The sequence below is a fragment of the Cyclospora cayetanensis genome, unplaced genomic scaffold (genome assembly GCF_002999335.1).
Source record: "Cyclospora cayetanensis isolate NF1_C8 unplaced genomic scaffold, CcayRef3 CcayRef3_contig_201, whole genome shotgun sequence".
NCBI classification, from domain to species: domain Eukaryota; phylum Apicomplexa; class Conoidasida; order Eucoccidiorida; family Eimeriidae; genus Cyclospora; species Cyclospora cayetanensis.
The window spans coordinates 43,008-58,263 of NW_020312150.1; the positions used below are offsets into that span (position 1 = coordinate 43,008).

The following is a 15,256-nucleotide window of genomic DNA, read 5'->3' on the forward strand; positions in this document are numbered from 1 at the left end:
ATTCAACGGCTACATGACCGTTTGGGCCAACAGAGCCACATACAGCATCAACCCTAACACAGGTATGGTTGTCAGGACAGATGTGATCAAAAGGATGAAGAACTGCTTCCACACAGAAGAAAGCGGGGTAGGATCCGCAAAGTGGCAAACCAAAACAGTACAAGACAACCTGTTCAACACTATAAACCTGTTATACACTGTCCGGGGCTACACGCAGGCGTTTCGCTGCACCCTCGTCTCCTTGATCTGCTGTGTTCCCGCTGTCCTCCCTGTTTTGCCCTTCCAGGATACATGGTGCTAAAGTAAGTATCCGCGTACGCCCCTGCTGCTGCTGCTCCCCTCCCTTTGCTGTTGCCATCCCTACTGCTTGTGCAGACCCTTCCCCAGGGATGGCACGCTGGCTAGCGACCTGCCTTAGTTCGTCTTGATGCTGCTGTTGCAGCGGTTGATGTAGCAATGTTTGCAGTACCTCCTGCAGTTGTTGCACTGCCTGCCTGCTTAGAGTGGCGACTCGGTGAAGCAGCATCTGCTGCTGGTGCAGTGTACCTTCCTCAACGGATCCTTGGTGCTGTCTTGGATCCAAATCGCCCAGTACCTGCAGCTGCTGCATCCGCTGCTGTTGCTGCTGCAGCGCATCCTCCAAATAAGAAACCAACAGCTGCCTAAGTTTCTGATCATCGGGGTCAGGCACTAAGGGCGAGCCTTTTGCTGCAGTCTGGAGCATGTGATGCTCTTGCTGCAGCACCTGATGCTCTTGCGTCTGCTGCTGTAGCTGCATGCGTTGCTCCTGCAGCAGCTTCTCCACAGCCGCCACCTCCTTTGTCCGGTTAAGACGGGACAAGATATCACCTGCAACTTCAAGGAACCGCTCACCCTGCAATTGAGTCACTGCTGCTGCAGTAGTAAGAGGCGGCTGCACCGCTGTAGAGGCAAATTGGGGAGCAGCAAAAACGGACTCAGACACGACTGCCCCCTTACTGTTACTACTGCTAATGGTTGCGTCTAGCAAACGCCGCTCCTCTGCTGTACTTTGTTTCGCGGCTGCCTGCTGTACTGCTATAGGTTGCGCCCATGTTGCAGTTCCAGCCCCTGATGCTGCTGCTGTGGGATGGCTAGCCGGCTCGCTGACAGGTGGATATAACGACGCTGGCAGATTGATGCCCTCCTCGTTGCTGACGCTGCTACCCACTGCCGACCACTGAGTAGATCTTTCCCGAGCGTGCTGCTCTAGACGTTCTGCTGCTGCTACATCTGTTCCTGCTGCTTCCAAAGCGGTTGGCGCAGCGGCTCTATCAAGGTGAAGCTGCTCAGGTCCCTGATGCTCGCCATCAGCAGCAGCTGCCATCAGTGCTCGGGCACCTGCTGCCGCAGCTTCTGCAGCAGCTTCAGCTGCTGCTGTTCCCGCATGCACGACGAGTTCCCGATAAGCAATACACGCCTCTCTAGCCTCTTCAGAGCTGCCGTACCTGGAAACAGCAAATCCTTTGCTGCGAAGCCTCCCCTCTGAGCGCCACTGGCATCTCCACAGCTGCCTGGCTGCATCAAAGTAAACGCCTGTGGGGGTGTTGTTACCGCTGCGGTTGCTGCTGCGCCCAGAAGTCTTGCCCCCCGGAGCAAGGCTGCTGCCGCTGCTAGTCTTGCCTGCTAGAACAGAACGGTCAGATAATCCCCCGTCTTGTCCTGAGGACAGAGAAGCTGCGGAACAGTGTAAAGGAGCTTGCTGCTGCGGTTTCTGTTGCTGCTTGTGATGTGCTCCTAAAGTTTGCTGCTTACGGTTTCGAGATCGTGGAGAAGCACTGCCAGACACAGGCCCCCCAGCTGCCACCGCGCTAACAATACGATGCCGAGGGAAAAGCCTTCGTTTTGCAGTCGCGCCCGTGTAATATAGACCCGCAAAAAGCGCTGGCAGCAGCCTTAGCTCAGATTGCTGCTGCAAACCTGGTCCTTCAGACCACAGAGAGGTTGCTCGACACCTTTCAGCCGCATCAGGTGCCTCCAGAGAAAGGCTCACATCTAGCAGTTGAGCTTGCTGTGTCAGACCACCACTGCCTGCTCCTGTCACTCCTGCATCTGTTGAAGGTGTACCCGGGGAAAGGGGACTTTGGGTTGCACCTACTGCATACAAAAGCCGCAAAAGAAAAGACCATTTATTTGGTGACTGCATAGCTTGCTTGTTAGCTTAAGACAGTGTAACTAAACCTCGGCCACCGCTGCGATAGGTTGTGATGCATTTCAGCTGTGCGTAGGCCGCTGGCCTCACTACCTCGATTGTAGCAACACTAAAGCCACAGCCATAAAAGACCACCGGGGTACCTTTTTGTATAACCAACTGCTGCTGCCCCTACTTACCTCTACAAATAGCGTGCAGCTCCTCGCCTGCCTCCTCTAGCAGCTCGGCAGATATGGGGAAGCCCACGTCCACCTCTGCCCCTATGCGAACGAAGCCTACTAGGTCTCGCAAGGCATCGATCATCACACCACAAGAGTCCTCTGCGCCAGCTACAATGCTGCTGCTGCTGCTGCTACTGCTGTTGATCGCGCAGTCTGCTGGGCCACCGCAGCCTTCATCTCCTTGTGGTGCTGCTAGGCTATGCGGGAGTACGAGGGATCCTGCTGAGGGCAACGGCCCCTGCTGCTGTCGTTCCTGCTGCATGAAGGGGGACACAGGTGCCCCTTCACTATCGCTCTCGAGGCTGCTGCTGGCCTCCTCGGCTGATGTGACCCTGAGGGAAACACCCCCACTGACGGTCCGGGCCCAAACAGTACTGCTGCCTGCTGTGCTACTAGCCGAACTCTCTTCTCCTTGGCCTCCTTGAGGCGCCAATGGAGTCCGCAGTGGTTCCTGAGGACCAGAGACTTCGGCGCCAACAGATTGCTGCATAAGCTTACAATGCTGCTGTTTCTGCTGCGCTGGCAACAGAAGGGGCCCAAGAACATCTGATACAAGTTGAAATACCTCCGTGGTAGGCCCGAGATCGCCAGGACTGGCTGAAAGAATGACACTTGAGGCCTTTTGCCACTCAGAAGAAGCATCGTCAGCACAACTGCTGTTGTCGTTGCAGCAGCTGCAAATACAGGTCCTGCCACAGCACCATCCCCCGTTGCTGGGTGAAACGCCACAGGCCGTGCTCCTGCGGCTCATGCACTCTGGTAAGCTGTGTCGAGTTGGCTCTGCTGTGCACACTAATCTTTCCGTTTCTGCTGCAGCTCCTTCGGTCGAACTTAGACCTGCAGTCCGGGGTGCCCAGTGGATATCCCAAGGAAGCAGCATCCGCTGCGTTGGTAGCAGAAGCGTTAGCAAAAGGGAAACTGTAAGTGTATCTCCTGTGGCTACATCCGTCACGCCAATATATTCACAAGCAAATCCGGGCCTATGGTGTCGCTGCTGCTTTCCTCGCTGCACGTGTACATCCTCAGGGAGCGGCAGTATGGCTTTTAGAAGACCAATAGAGGCAGGTTTGGTGCTTTGTGTAGCTACCCCGAATATATTCCCCTCTGCTGAGCAGTTGACGCTGCAGTAGCAGTGGTTAGTGGGCGTCAGCATATCACAATACTGATGCTTCTTATCCGCTCCTAGCAGCCGAAGGGCTACTGTGCATACTGAGGAGATATCAAGACAGTCGGCGGTGCTGCCGAAACTGCACACGCGGTCACTAAAAGAGTGAGCCTCATGCAACTGCCGCACGTGATTGAAATACGATGCCACGAGGTCTTCTGCTTCCGGTGCCGTGCACTGATAGTTCCGCCCTCGCTCTCCATGACATTCAGATATCGAGCTCTGTGCAACGGATGTAGATACCTGCCCTGTACTTGAAGTCCTCGCACCTGAAGAAACTAATTCCGTTTCACGCAGTACAGGCTGATGCTCCCATTGATTAAGTGGCTCACGCTGCGAATTTTGCTTCGATTGCTCTTCCACCATGGAATTTAGGGCAGCGATGTCACCAGTTGGTGAGTCCGCAAGGGGACTACTGAGGAGGGCCAGCCGCTGCACGGCCTCGTCAAGGTTGAGGGCCCTCACCCTTTCACTAGTCGCGGGAGCGTCAGACATCGCTCCTGCAGCATGACTATGTAAAGTTTGTTCAGTCCACTGGCAAGCAGAATCTGTTTCAGTCCAATGAAATTTTTCGCTGCCTTTATGACATAGCAGGGGATGGTCAAGAAATGCCGCCTGGTCGCCTTTTACCAACTCCTGCCGCTGGCTTTCCTCCTGCTGTTGTTGAGGGCGTTGAATAAAGCTGCACGACCGCAGAGCTGCAGCTACTAACACCCTTTGCCCCTCTGAGGTCTGCTGCAGCAGCTGCAAGAGCCGCGGCTGCACTTGCAGCCAGGGAGCAAGCCGGCGGAGGGCCTCAGAGAAGGTCAGATGTATGGAAACCGCATCCAGGACGCAAGGCTGTAGCACTTCGTGTCTCATTAGCTTCCAGCAGCACGTTTCTGTGTCCCTACTAACCATTCCCTCCATCGGTGCTCCCCGCTGCTCTACAGCAGCATACAGCTCAAAGCTGAAAAAGTCTTCCCGCCAACGCAAGCCTATGGCCACAGGCTGCTCGCAACTCCCGCAGTTGGTCTTGTTGCTGCTGCTTCCACTGCTCGTTCCACGTACTACTGCTGTTTCAGGTCTGAAACAGAAGCTCTCACTTGAGGGGCAAGCAAATTCACAGAGGCGGCGAATAAGGCTGTCGGCGAGAGCGCAGAGCTCTGATACGTAAGAGGCTGTAAAAGCACCACAACGGACGTATGCAACATACTTCGTGCATTACCTGCCACAGGTGATTAACTGAGCCACTTTTTCAGCAAATCTGCCCGTATCAGGCTGCGATAGCAAAGAAGGCTTCCAATCCCCCCGTAAGCCATGGCTAACGCATGCCTTGGACGAACTCGCAGCACTTCTACAGTCAAAGGGCGTCACTGTCAATGAACGGCAAACTAGCCTACTCCCCAGCTGCCAGCAACGTATAGCTGCCTAAGCACTTTCGTGGCTACACACATTAACAGTTCCTGAATAGATATATGGTGGCTGCAGGTGGCAACTGTATATCTTAGACGGAAAGGCTTTGGTGTCTACCCACCCTCGACTGCGGCGTCTGCCAATAAAACACGCAGGGTCTGCTGTGGCAGGCTTGGAAGGAAATGACGATCACGTGGCAACAGAACTCGTGAAGCATAGTTCGAAGTACCGTGGGTCTCCCTCCTGCTGCTAGGACTCCCTTCTGCTGTTTGTGCTGCTGCTACTGCTGATCCATCCTGCTGCAGCGTTGCTCCAAGAGATGGCTCTGAGCCTGTGCATAAGAATTTCTGCTCCTGTTTCTGCTGCTGCAGCAATAACGCCATCTTCTTAGACCGAAACCAAGTGAGGGCCATCCTCCTTAGGCGGCGCAGTGCCCGAGGTGTTGGCTCGCACGGGTGTGTGCGGTGTACGTCCAACAGTAGCAGCTTCACCAGAGACACATCTAGTTGTAACTCTCCGCACCGTTGCAGAAGCTGCAACATATCTTGCAGCTGCTGATGCTGCTGCATCCATACATTGCCGCTGCCATTACAGCAGCAACAACAGAGCCGCGCACCATCTGCACTCCTACTCGCGTGGCTGCTTGAGTGGCACTGCAGGAGCTGGCGACGCTGGGCAGCATGTGCCAGTAGCAGTCCAGAAATGCGTAGGTGCAGTACTGCTTGAGCAGCAAAAGGCTCACCCCCAGATGAGGGCCGCAATAGCCACACACCTTCTCTGTTGAGCACAGATGAGCGCGCCGTCCTGCTGCTACTTCCTCCAATACACCTACTGCTATTGCTACTGCTGCTCGCAGAGGATACTGCACCAGCCTGATACAAGTAGCAGCAATTGCTTCTGGTGCCGCTGCCATCGTCCACTGCAACAAATGTTGGGGGGTCCATCTCCAGGAGCCCCAAAAACGCATCAGCAGCGGCACAACAGCTGCACATACAAAGCACGGAGCAACGATCTCTGCTGGCATCGCCACAGCAACTGCTAAGCCATGATTTTCTTTGCACAACGCCTCCCTGCCCAACAGGCGGCAAGACTGTGGCGGTCTTGCTCTGAGAGTCGGACGCTGCTGCCTTTGCCGCCACTGCTGCAGCGGCACGACTTTGCCGCCGCTGTCTCAACAGCAATGCCGAATCCCGCGCTGCAGCGGCAAACCGCCGGCCGATGTGGTACCCATACAGACGTGTCTGGAATGCTATAGGCTCAAATGAGCCGGCGACACTGGCAGCCTCGGCAGTGTCGTGTGCGATTGCTGCTGTCTTCGCTGTTGAGGCTCCCTTTGGTGCCCCCCCTGCTGCCCCCAGCGCCGTGGCCGCCGCGAGAGCGTCTGTTTCTGCTGCTGTTGCTGTTGTTGCTCCTGCCTCTGCTGAAGCGTCCTCGTCTCTCCTTAAGTGTATCGACATCCATGCTGGAGGGGGGCCCATAAAAGCCACAGGAGGAACGTCATATGCCAGAACGTCCTGCGTCAAAGCAGCAGCCTCCATCTGCTGCTGCTCCAGTGTCTCCGTTGCTGCTGGCCTGTCGAAAAGACACGGCGCAAACGGTAAAGATGCTACTTCGCGCTCGCTGCAGCGGCTGCAACAGCAGCAACTACAGCGACCGACGGAAGCCGTAAGTTGCTGCTCCTCCTTTTGTGGTCCTTCCGCCTGCCACCCCTGTTTCTGCTGAGCAGGCTCAACAGCTGCAATTCCTGGGACAGCAGCCCCAGGTGTTGCTTCTGCTTGCTGCCTGAGAAACCCAAGCCGCAGGCAATAGCAAACCACATCGTCTGCATCCTTCGGTGGCACTGCAGCAGCGGCAGCAGCAACGGGCGAGAAATTGAGGCGTTCCGCGGCTGCTGTCGTGGTTACCACTGCTGGGTCGGTTCGCGATAAAAACAGAGGCAACAAATCCACTAGAGGCCCCTCTGTTGGTGCGGGTACCGCAATGTTGCAGCTGCTCCCGCTGCAGCTGTAGCGGCCCTGCTGTTGATTGCCGCTGCCATATGCAAAGGTTCGGTTACTGCTGCTGCGACGGTTATTGAAGTTGATGTTACTGCCGGTGCTGCCACTGCAGGTGCCTAGCCCAACCTCCTTCCAGTGTTCTCTGTACACCTCCGGCTCAGCTAAGGCAGCAAGCAGAGCCGTTGTCCGATCCAGCAGCACCTCTGCAGGTTGCAATGCTACTCTCAAAAGGGCTTCGGTCTCCCTAGTATCTCTCCTGCTGCTGCTCTCACTTAAGCACCCTTGGCTGCTGCAGCAGGTGGTACTCCGGCTGAGAGGATGAATCGCGGATAATGGTTCCACTTCCTCCTGCACGACAGAACCGCGGCTAGCTGCAGTTTGCGCCGTCGGCGGACTCGATGGGTGCATTGCGTTCAAATGGGCAATATAGACCTCGCCAGGAGCCTGTGTTGAGAGTTGCTGTTGCTGCCGCCACTACTTAGAGAGCTTCTAAGTGTGCTAGCCATACTGCTGCAGTACGCAGTGCTGCTGTTGCAACGGTCCAAGGTCAACGATGAGTGTGCTGCTTTGTTTCAGTACGCTGCGATGTCTCCAGGCTGCGGGGGAGAATCCCTCTGTCTGCTCCTTGCTGCTGCTGCGACTGCGTATAAGGCTTTGCTTGGGTACCCTTAGATCGCGGATATGCCCGTGGCTCAAGCGGGTGACCCTGCCAGTGCTGCTGCTTCAGACAATCGATACTGAGATCCCCTAGTCTTCCGCTGCCCTGCGGGGCAGAACGGAGGGGGAAGATAAAAGTGCCTCTGCAATACTTATATTGCTATGTACGAGGAAATGAAGCGACAACTCCCGCCTTCAGCCCCCGCTCAAGCTGGAAGCAGAGAGCTGCACGAGCAGAAAGGCCCTTTGCAGCTGTAGCACCGATAGCAACACACTCCACTGCTGCCAGTGCTGCCGCCCAATCACACGACCGTAACAATAAAACACTTTCGTATCAAGGTTTCTTCTTGGAAAGGGCAGAGTTTGCATCGGCAGACGCAGCGGCAGCCGGGCAGCAGCAATCCTTCTGCATCGACACGCTGCTGCGTGTGGCCTCCGGAGGTAGTCGCCTGGCAAGTGCAGCTGCCGTAGGGAGCTAGAAGGAAGAACAACGCCAGATGAATCGCCACTCCTTGATCATAAGCAGTTAATCCATTCCTCATTGCCGTCTCTGCGGGGCGGTAACATAATATCAGCTGCTAGGACATAGCAGGACAAGCGGCCTGCTAGCGCTCAGCAGCACCAGTAGGAGCAGAAACTGAGCTATCTTCCCGTTGCTACTAATTTCTCTTCCTTCGTCTTTCTTAGACTCTATCACACGAATCTCTCCGATCTCAGGAGTCGGAAGCTGAAGCAGTTCCAGCTGCGGCGCCAGCGGCGGGAACCAAGGACAGCACGCCGATGCGAACTCAACAACGGCGTTGAGTATCGACTCATCATCAAGGGCGGCAGAAAGAGTCGCTGCTGTACACTGAATTATCTCTTGTCGCAGCAGTTCGCAACACCATCAGCAGCAGTGCAGCCTCGTAGAAACAGCTGCCGCATCCGATGTAGCTCCGGCCTCTGGTAGTGTATAGCCTTTGGGTGTGCTTGCAGCGGTGGCAGCGGAAGCTAGTCTTATACTGCTGTGCTGCCTTAGCCTACGAAGGGTGTAGACCCTCTGTGGCACAGTCAGGCTGGGCGCCCAGCGATGATTCGTCACAGCCGAAGCAACAGCTTTCAGTGGCAGCACCTGCTGCTGTTGCTTTTGGTGCTGCAGCAATTTCTATTTGCTGCACCATCTGCAGCACAAGACGCCTTGTCAATCCTCTCTACTGTACCGTCGGGCTCGTCAAGCGCTGCAGCAACCGATGGGGTGGAATACTTAGCCCCTGTAGCTGCCGTGCTTGTCGCACCTGCTGCCCCTGCCGCAGTAGAGCTTGCTGATCCGGCTATATCATCCGCTGTCGTCACATCGTCAGAGAATGAATCTGGCACAGATGAGCTCGTAGCTGCAGTGAGCCAGCCGTCCGCTGCAGAGACTGCAGCATCAGCCGTTATGGCGGCAGCAGCCGGACCCGCTGCATCTCTTCCACAAACCGTAGAGCAGCCCCAGGACACTGCCGCCGCTCGTGCAGCAGCCGACAGCGCCGAGGAGGCAGCAACATCGGCACTTGCTGCCGCCGTTGCTGCGGGGAAGATATCTACTCAGCTGCTGCAAGGTGCTACAGCAGCTGCTGGCCAGTATTCCGCAGCACAGCCTGCAGCAGTTACTAATTTCGATCCCTCAGCGGCAGCCTCAGTGACTGATACAGCAATAACAGGTATCACACGAACTGAGGCAGTAGCGGCCACTGGAGAGGAACCATATGGGGAGGAGGTCACCGAGAATACTCCCACATCTTTCCTCGGTACTCCACTCTCTCCTCTCAGTTCCTTGCCAGCGGCAGTTGGAGATCGTCTTAAAGGAATCATCCGCATTGCTGCTGTCGCTTCTGCAGTACTTATGCAGCTCACTCCTCTACCGACCATTGCCAGGTGGGTTATCTTTTCCGTATATGCTACTGCGACTACTACAGTGTGGCCTACTTTTGCTTGCTGCTCTTTGCCCATTGTGTGCTGCTGCTACTGCATGCTGCTGATGGAGTTGCAACTCCATGTGGTGTCTCCTTTTTGCCTACAGCCCTCTCTCATCACCTCGGTTTGTCTGTTGTTTTGACTCTCTGGCTTCAGAATCGTCTCATGTCGCAGCACCCTTGGCATGGCCTCTCTGCCGTATTTCAGTCTCCTTTTCTCCGCTTCACTCTGGCTCCTTTACGGCATTCTTCTTGTCGAGCCTACGATTCTGCTTCCCAACGTTTCGGGAGTCATTGCAGGTATCTGAGCGTATCATTCCCGAACTCGACCTCTACTGGCTACGGGCGGACATCGCAAAGCCTACTGCTCAGTAGTGCTTCACCAGATGGCTCTTCTACCCTCCGTCAGTGCTAGCGCATGTGATCGCAGCTTCAGTGCTAGGGGAAACTACGATGCCGGGCTTATCTGCGCATGTGAATGTGTGTTCTTAATGCAGGGGGTTGGTTTGTCTTGACATTCTGGGCAAACACGAGTCGAGAGGATAAGCAACGCTTCCTGCTTGGTCTATACCTGAAAGTTGGGGGTATCATCTTTGCTGCTCTTTGCCTCGTTTGCGTATGCTGCCCTTACGATTTTGCTGAACTCGTCGTGGGGCTTGTCGCGTGTAAGCAGACGCATCCCCACCGGTGCCACATGTTCCTGTGGCTTTTTTCTTTCTTCGACTTCTTCTTTCACCTTGCTCCGCACCTCCTTATGTATCTGGGTCTCTTCATCATGTCATTCCGTGTTCACTTTGGCGAATTCCTTTCTTGCCCTGTGTAAATACTCTGCTCTGGGTATACCCCTTTTTGGTGGCTCGCCTTGTCGGCTGTTATACTGTGTACGGTCTCGAAGCCACTGTGTCGTTTCCGTATGATCCTTTCGCCTGCTGGTTTGGTGTTCAATGCTGCTTAGTGCGTCCATTCGCTTCTCCCTGAGGGCTTGAGTGCAGACGCAGCTTAAGCACCTTTAGAAGTGCCGGCCTGCGCAATGCGTACGCACTGCCTACAGGAGCTTCTTCTACTGTACTGGTCCTTTGCATCACTTCTACATGCGTGTCCTTGCTACTGAGTGTTGCAGCTGCGGTTAACGTGGTGTCGTACGCGGCACCTCTCGCTGCCTTGCGGGTCGTTTTAAAGGAGAAGAGCACCGCGATGATGCCTGCGGAGGTTTCTATTGGCAATTTCACCTGCTCTGCTCTGTGGTTAGCATACGGTTGGATCGCCGAAGATGTATTCATCATCGTTCCCAACTTCCTAGGTACTGAATGCTTATGGGCAATAGTGTAGAAGCCTGTCGTGCCTGACTATATATATAAGTGAAGCATTCTCAAGGCCGTTCGTCATATATGCAGCAAAAAGTGCTGCTGTCGTCTCACCTAGCGATGTCAGGCTCATGTGGCTCCTGCTTGGTTTTTCGCCTCAGGATTTTGCGTTGGATTAGCGCAGCTACTGTTGTTGGCCTTCATCCCGCCACCTTCTAGACAAGGCTTTTCCACCGTCTGTAGCAGCAACAACTGCCGTAGCGGCAAGGGTCTGTACGGGGCAGCCGGTGGGATGCTACGGAAAACTGAGGGGTACTTTTGGGGGGACAGGAGCGCGCCCTTAAGCAGTACTGCGGCCTCAACTCCCTCACTAAAACCATCTGTGTGCGCGCTCTCTCCTTCGTTGCCCACCCACGATGAGCTGTTGAGACACTGTGGCCTAGACAATCCGGATGAATTGTTTGGCCTCGAAGCAGACATGTTGCACTGAGGAATTCTAGGACCTATCACAAAATCCTGTCCAGTAAGCACCACGTTTGCGAAAGGCACAGAGTGTGTACCACAGAGCACATTTGTTTCGGGGCACGTGTTATGCTGGGGTTCGATGTACATGCTTCCACAGGGTCAAGGGTGTGCGCTTGAGCTGCTCCTGCAGCAACAGCAACCTTTTGCTGCTCCTCCGGGGCAGCGCACCTTCCTGCAACTCTTTATCTTAAGAAAACGGCAACAGGATCCTTTTGGGGCACGCTACGTTTTATTGGCCCATCGTTGTGGCGCCTTAGCAATTTTTCCTACCCTTATTTCAGACAACCAGTAGCTGCTAGCTAGCAGTCAGCCCTTTGAAGTTAAAAACTATGATCTCTGATATATAATTAATTCATACTTTTAAGCCGTTTGCACCTATGTGGTGTGGAGTTTCTAGAATACCCTCTTTAACAGAAGAACTGTTACTTAATCAATTCCGTAGCTGTGTGGATGTAATAAACGGTGACTAAGTTCGCGATGCTCCATATGCCTCTGTAGGGGAGACTTAATGTAGACTTAAACCAAACGCAAAAAGGTATTGAATCTTTTTCATAAGACAGTTCCTCATTTGCCCCGCTGCCCTCCTCTTAGGATTCCCACATATGGGGAGAGGGACAACTAGGAAGCCCCTACTTGTATCCTCAAAGTACTTCAAGCACTGACCGCTAGTTACGCATAGCATGTAGCCCACGAGCAAATACGACATTAAATCTTAGCGTATTCAGCAGTTTCCAGTACGCAAAAATTGATGTATATATATATATATATATATATATATATATATGTACGGACAGGCATTCCGATTGGTTAAAACTTTACTCATGATTAGTACAGTAGGGAAATCCTAGCTGTAGCTTAGCTCGCTACTTCTGAAGCCCCCGCCCTCCCCTCTCCATTTCAACCACATGCCCTCGTGTTCTGTTGCAGTCTATGGAGACACAGGAAAGCAGAAAATAGGAAAAAGGTGCAGTCGGAAAAGTCATGTGGGCATTACCTTTGAAAGAACTAGAAGGGAAGGGAGGCAAAATGATCAGCCAAAAACAAACAAGGGAACACTCTAACCCATACGGTGGATGGATGGTTCGCTGTCGTCGGAGCACTGAAATCTGTGAGCCTCCTGCGGGGAGATCGCAGAACACAAGGGGGGCACTGAAGGAGATCGAACTACACACTAGTTCAACAGCGCCTGCGCATCTCCTAAGACAATGTCTACGTATTGAAGAGGGCCCGTGTAGTTAGGTAACTGGGTTTAAAGGCGCATCAATATGAATGTAAAGGACACCCTAACATTAGTAACCGGAAATTCTGGAGCAATAATAAACATTGATCAAGGTCGCTATTTTAAGCAAGGAATGCGCGCGAGAATAGTGTATTCAGCTGGAAACGCAGAGAATATCATCTATTTCATCTAGCGTTATGAACCAAAGAGAGCCGCAAGCTCTTCTTCAGGCGATGAAAGGCCTCAACTCTTCCTGCTGTGGTCACTGAGGCTGGCGGTATGCACTACTTTTACTAAAACCTCCTGTACAGTGCCTCCTCAGTGTACCGTGCTCAGCTACACCTGAACTTTCGCTACTACACTAATACACTAATCGACTAAATCTATATAGACTATGAATTTATATGCCCTCCTACTTACCCCTTAGATGAAGCGTGACAATTAGCAGCACCGTATGGTTTGAAGCAGCTGTTCTCAGCTTACTCACTGGCTAGAACTGCTTTCTGGTTTTGATCAAGCTATTTGTCCGCTTAGTGAATAAACTTCCGGCGACAATAGCCTGGGGAAAGCCTTATGGCAATGGAAGGAGACGGTGGCCCTACGCCTGTCAAGGCGGCAGAGACTGGCTTTTTCTGATGTGAACGTGCTGCTGGTAAAAAGTCACGCTTTGTCAGCCAATACAACGATTGTGAAAATGTTGTTTAGGTCATACCAACGGCTCTAAGGAGGGGTAAGTACCCTTAGATTTTATCAACCGGTTGGAGATGTACCTTGCTTTGTACTTCCTGAATGAAGAAAAACGAGTGCTCCTTGCGTTGTGTTTTTTGGAGGGAGGATCAATTGCATGGAAGCTCTATTCAGGTGAAGGAACTAGTTTGACCGGAGGAAATTTACGACAAATAAAGCTTCCATACAAGCCCTGATTGATTTGTTTATGCCAAGATCAGCTAGATAGCAAGCTTTGGGAGAATAGAAAAAGCTGAAGCACAAGAAGCTATCAATACCTCTGAATAACAAAAAGCATAAAAACATCTCTGGCAGGTAAAACGCCGATCGCAGAAGCCGGAATCCCAGTGGCCTCTCTCAATTCTACTTGCTTTGCCAGATGAAGCGGTCGGAAGTTGGACAGCGCCTCAGCGACAACATTGCCTACCGATGGGGCTTCCTCGAATGAAGGACTTCTTGAGGCTTCAAGAGCAATTCAACGCACCTCCTGGGTCTTCGGCTGGAAAAACAAAGCCCAATCGTGGTATAGAATCTTTGCATGTCAAACTTTTGTCCGGTGGATCTATCCTTATGCCTAAGGTGGACGGGATCAAGAATGCCGAAGGATACCGCTCTCCAATGCGACCCCAAACAGCCCGCCCAACAACGCTCCTGCTTCTATTGTGGGCGATTCATCCACGTGATCCTGAACTACAAGCGCATGATATAATCACGACTTCAACATTGCGATTAGGTTCCGCTTAATCAGGGTGTTTCGGCAAGCAAAGAAGGTGTATCAGGGAAACGCAAAGCCCCCCTCGTCAGGCTGTGGTAAAACAAAGAAGTCTACGAAGGCTAGAGTTGCAGTTGGAGATCCACCGCGGGTCGATTTTGCGCTGAACAAAGCTAGAGCTCACGGTCAATAATTGCTATCGCTACTTGAAACTGGATGAAAAGTGGATCTGCTATCCGAGGACACATCGCAGAAGTGCAATCTGCATGATTACTCGTTAGTGTAGTCCCTAGAACTCAAGTTTGCCAACGGGTGGCAGGAAAAAAGGATTGTCAAGGCTCTGATAGTTGAATGTCACTCAAACTCAAAATTGTGTTTTGTCACGGGAGTCCATGACTTCTGTATGGACTCGTGCACTGAAATTCTAGGTATTCCATGGGTGATCCAATGGAGGGCAAGCATGCGGCCACAACTGTGCGCTGTGAGGGTACGTATTCCAGGAAGGGCAAGGAAGTAGCATCTGCTGGTCTTTTCAGCAACATTCAGTCCTGTGATAAGCACCACAGAGTCGGTGCCTAAATAAGGTGAGGCGGACTCTTCATGCGAGGAGCCCAGCAGAGCAGTTCTAGGAAACGGTTCCGAGCAAGCATCACGTGATGATGGTCCTACAAATAACTTTTGTTTAAAAAAGGCTAGCGAGATTCCAGCTGAGGAACAACAGGAGAGCGCAGCTAGCAACGAATCCGTGGTCTTGCTATGAAATCACCAGCTGCCAGCAGGCTGGCCACCTGCGGGTCGTGTAGTGCAACGCATTGGGCTATTCTACCGGGAGCCGCCATGACATAACTAGGAAATTGAACGGCAGGCAGCTGATTCGCCCACTGGGAGTGAAGCTCAGGAATAGACTAGCGTTTTAGCGGCATGTCGCGGCATTGGCTCAAGACGGAAGGCGGAGCGTGTGCCTTAACTTCGAGCCCCTAAACGATGTAATTGTTAAATACCAGCCTCTGATGCAATAAAAATTAGACGAGATACACAGATCAACACTATACTCGATATTTGAATTTCTTAACGTCCTCTTACAAGTCCCCATGCAGCCTGGTTACGAGCACAAAAACGGCATTCCATAGTCGCACTCGCAAATTCGAGAATGCCTGTATCCCACTTGAGTGTGTTTATGCCTCAACTAAAGTGTAGTAACAAGCTGATCGGCAGTTTAATAAGTGTATCA

At 52.9% G+C, this 15,256-nt stretch overlaps 2 protein-coding genes across 2 annotated transcripts; one reads left to right on the forward strand and one right to left on the reverse strand.

Annotated features, from left to right (window-relative positions):
* Positions 1-190: 190 nt before the first annotated feature.
* On the reverse strand, positions 191-6,972 carry LOC34621519 (the record flags this gene model as incomplete). The annotated part of the gene is made up of 9 exons (XM_026337802.1): positions 191-433; positions 570-658; positions 850-1,124; positions 1,467-2,178; positions 2,350-4,104; positions 4,187-4,351; positions 5,831-6,021; positions 6,331-6,371; positions 6,463-6,972. Coding segments are annotated over 9 exons (3,981 nt in total), but the record flags the coding sequence as incomplete, so codon positions are not given.
* Positions 6,973-7,629: 657 nt separating this feature from the next.
* LOC34621518 (endochitinase A) lies at positions 7,630-11,333 on the forward strand. Its single transcript, XM_026337803.1, has 6 exons — positions 7,630-7,660; positions 7,786-7,982; positions 8,744-9,501; positions 9,748-9,839; positions 10,591-10,758; positions 11,005-11,333. Exons 1-6 carry the CDS (start codon positions 7,630-7,632, stop codon positions 11,331-11,333), a joined length of 1,575 nt encoding a protein of 524 aa, XP_026193588.1.
* Positions 11,334-15,256: the final 3,923 nt, after the last annotated feature.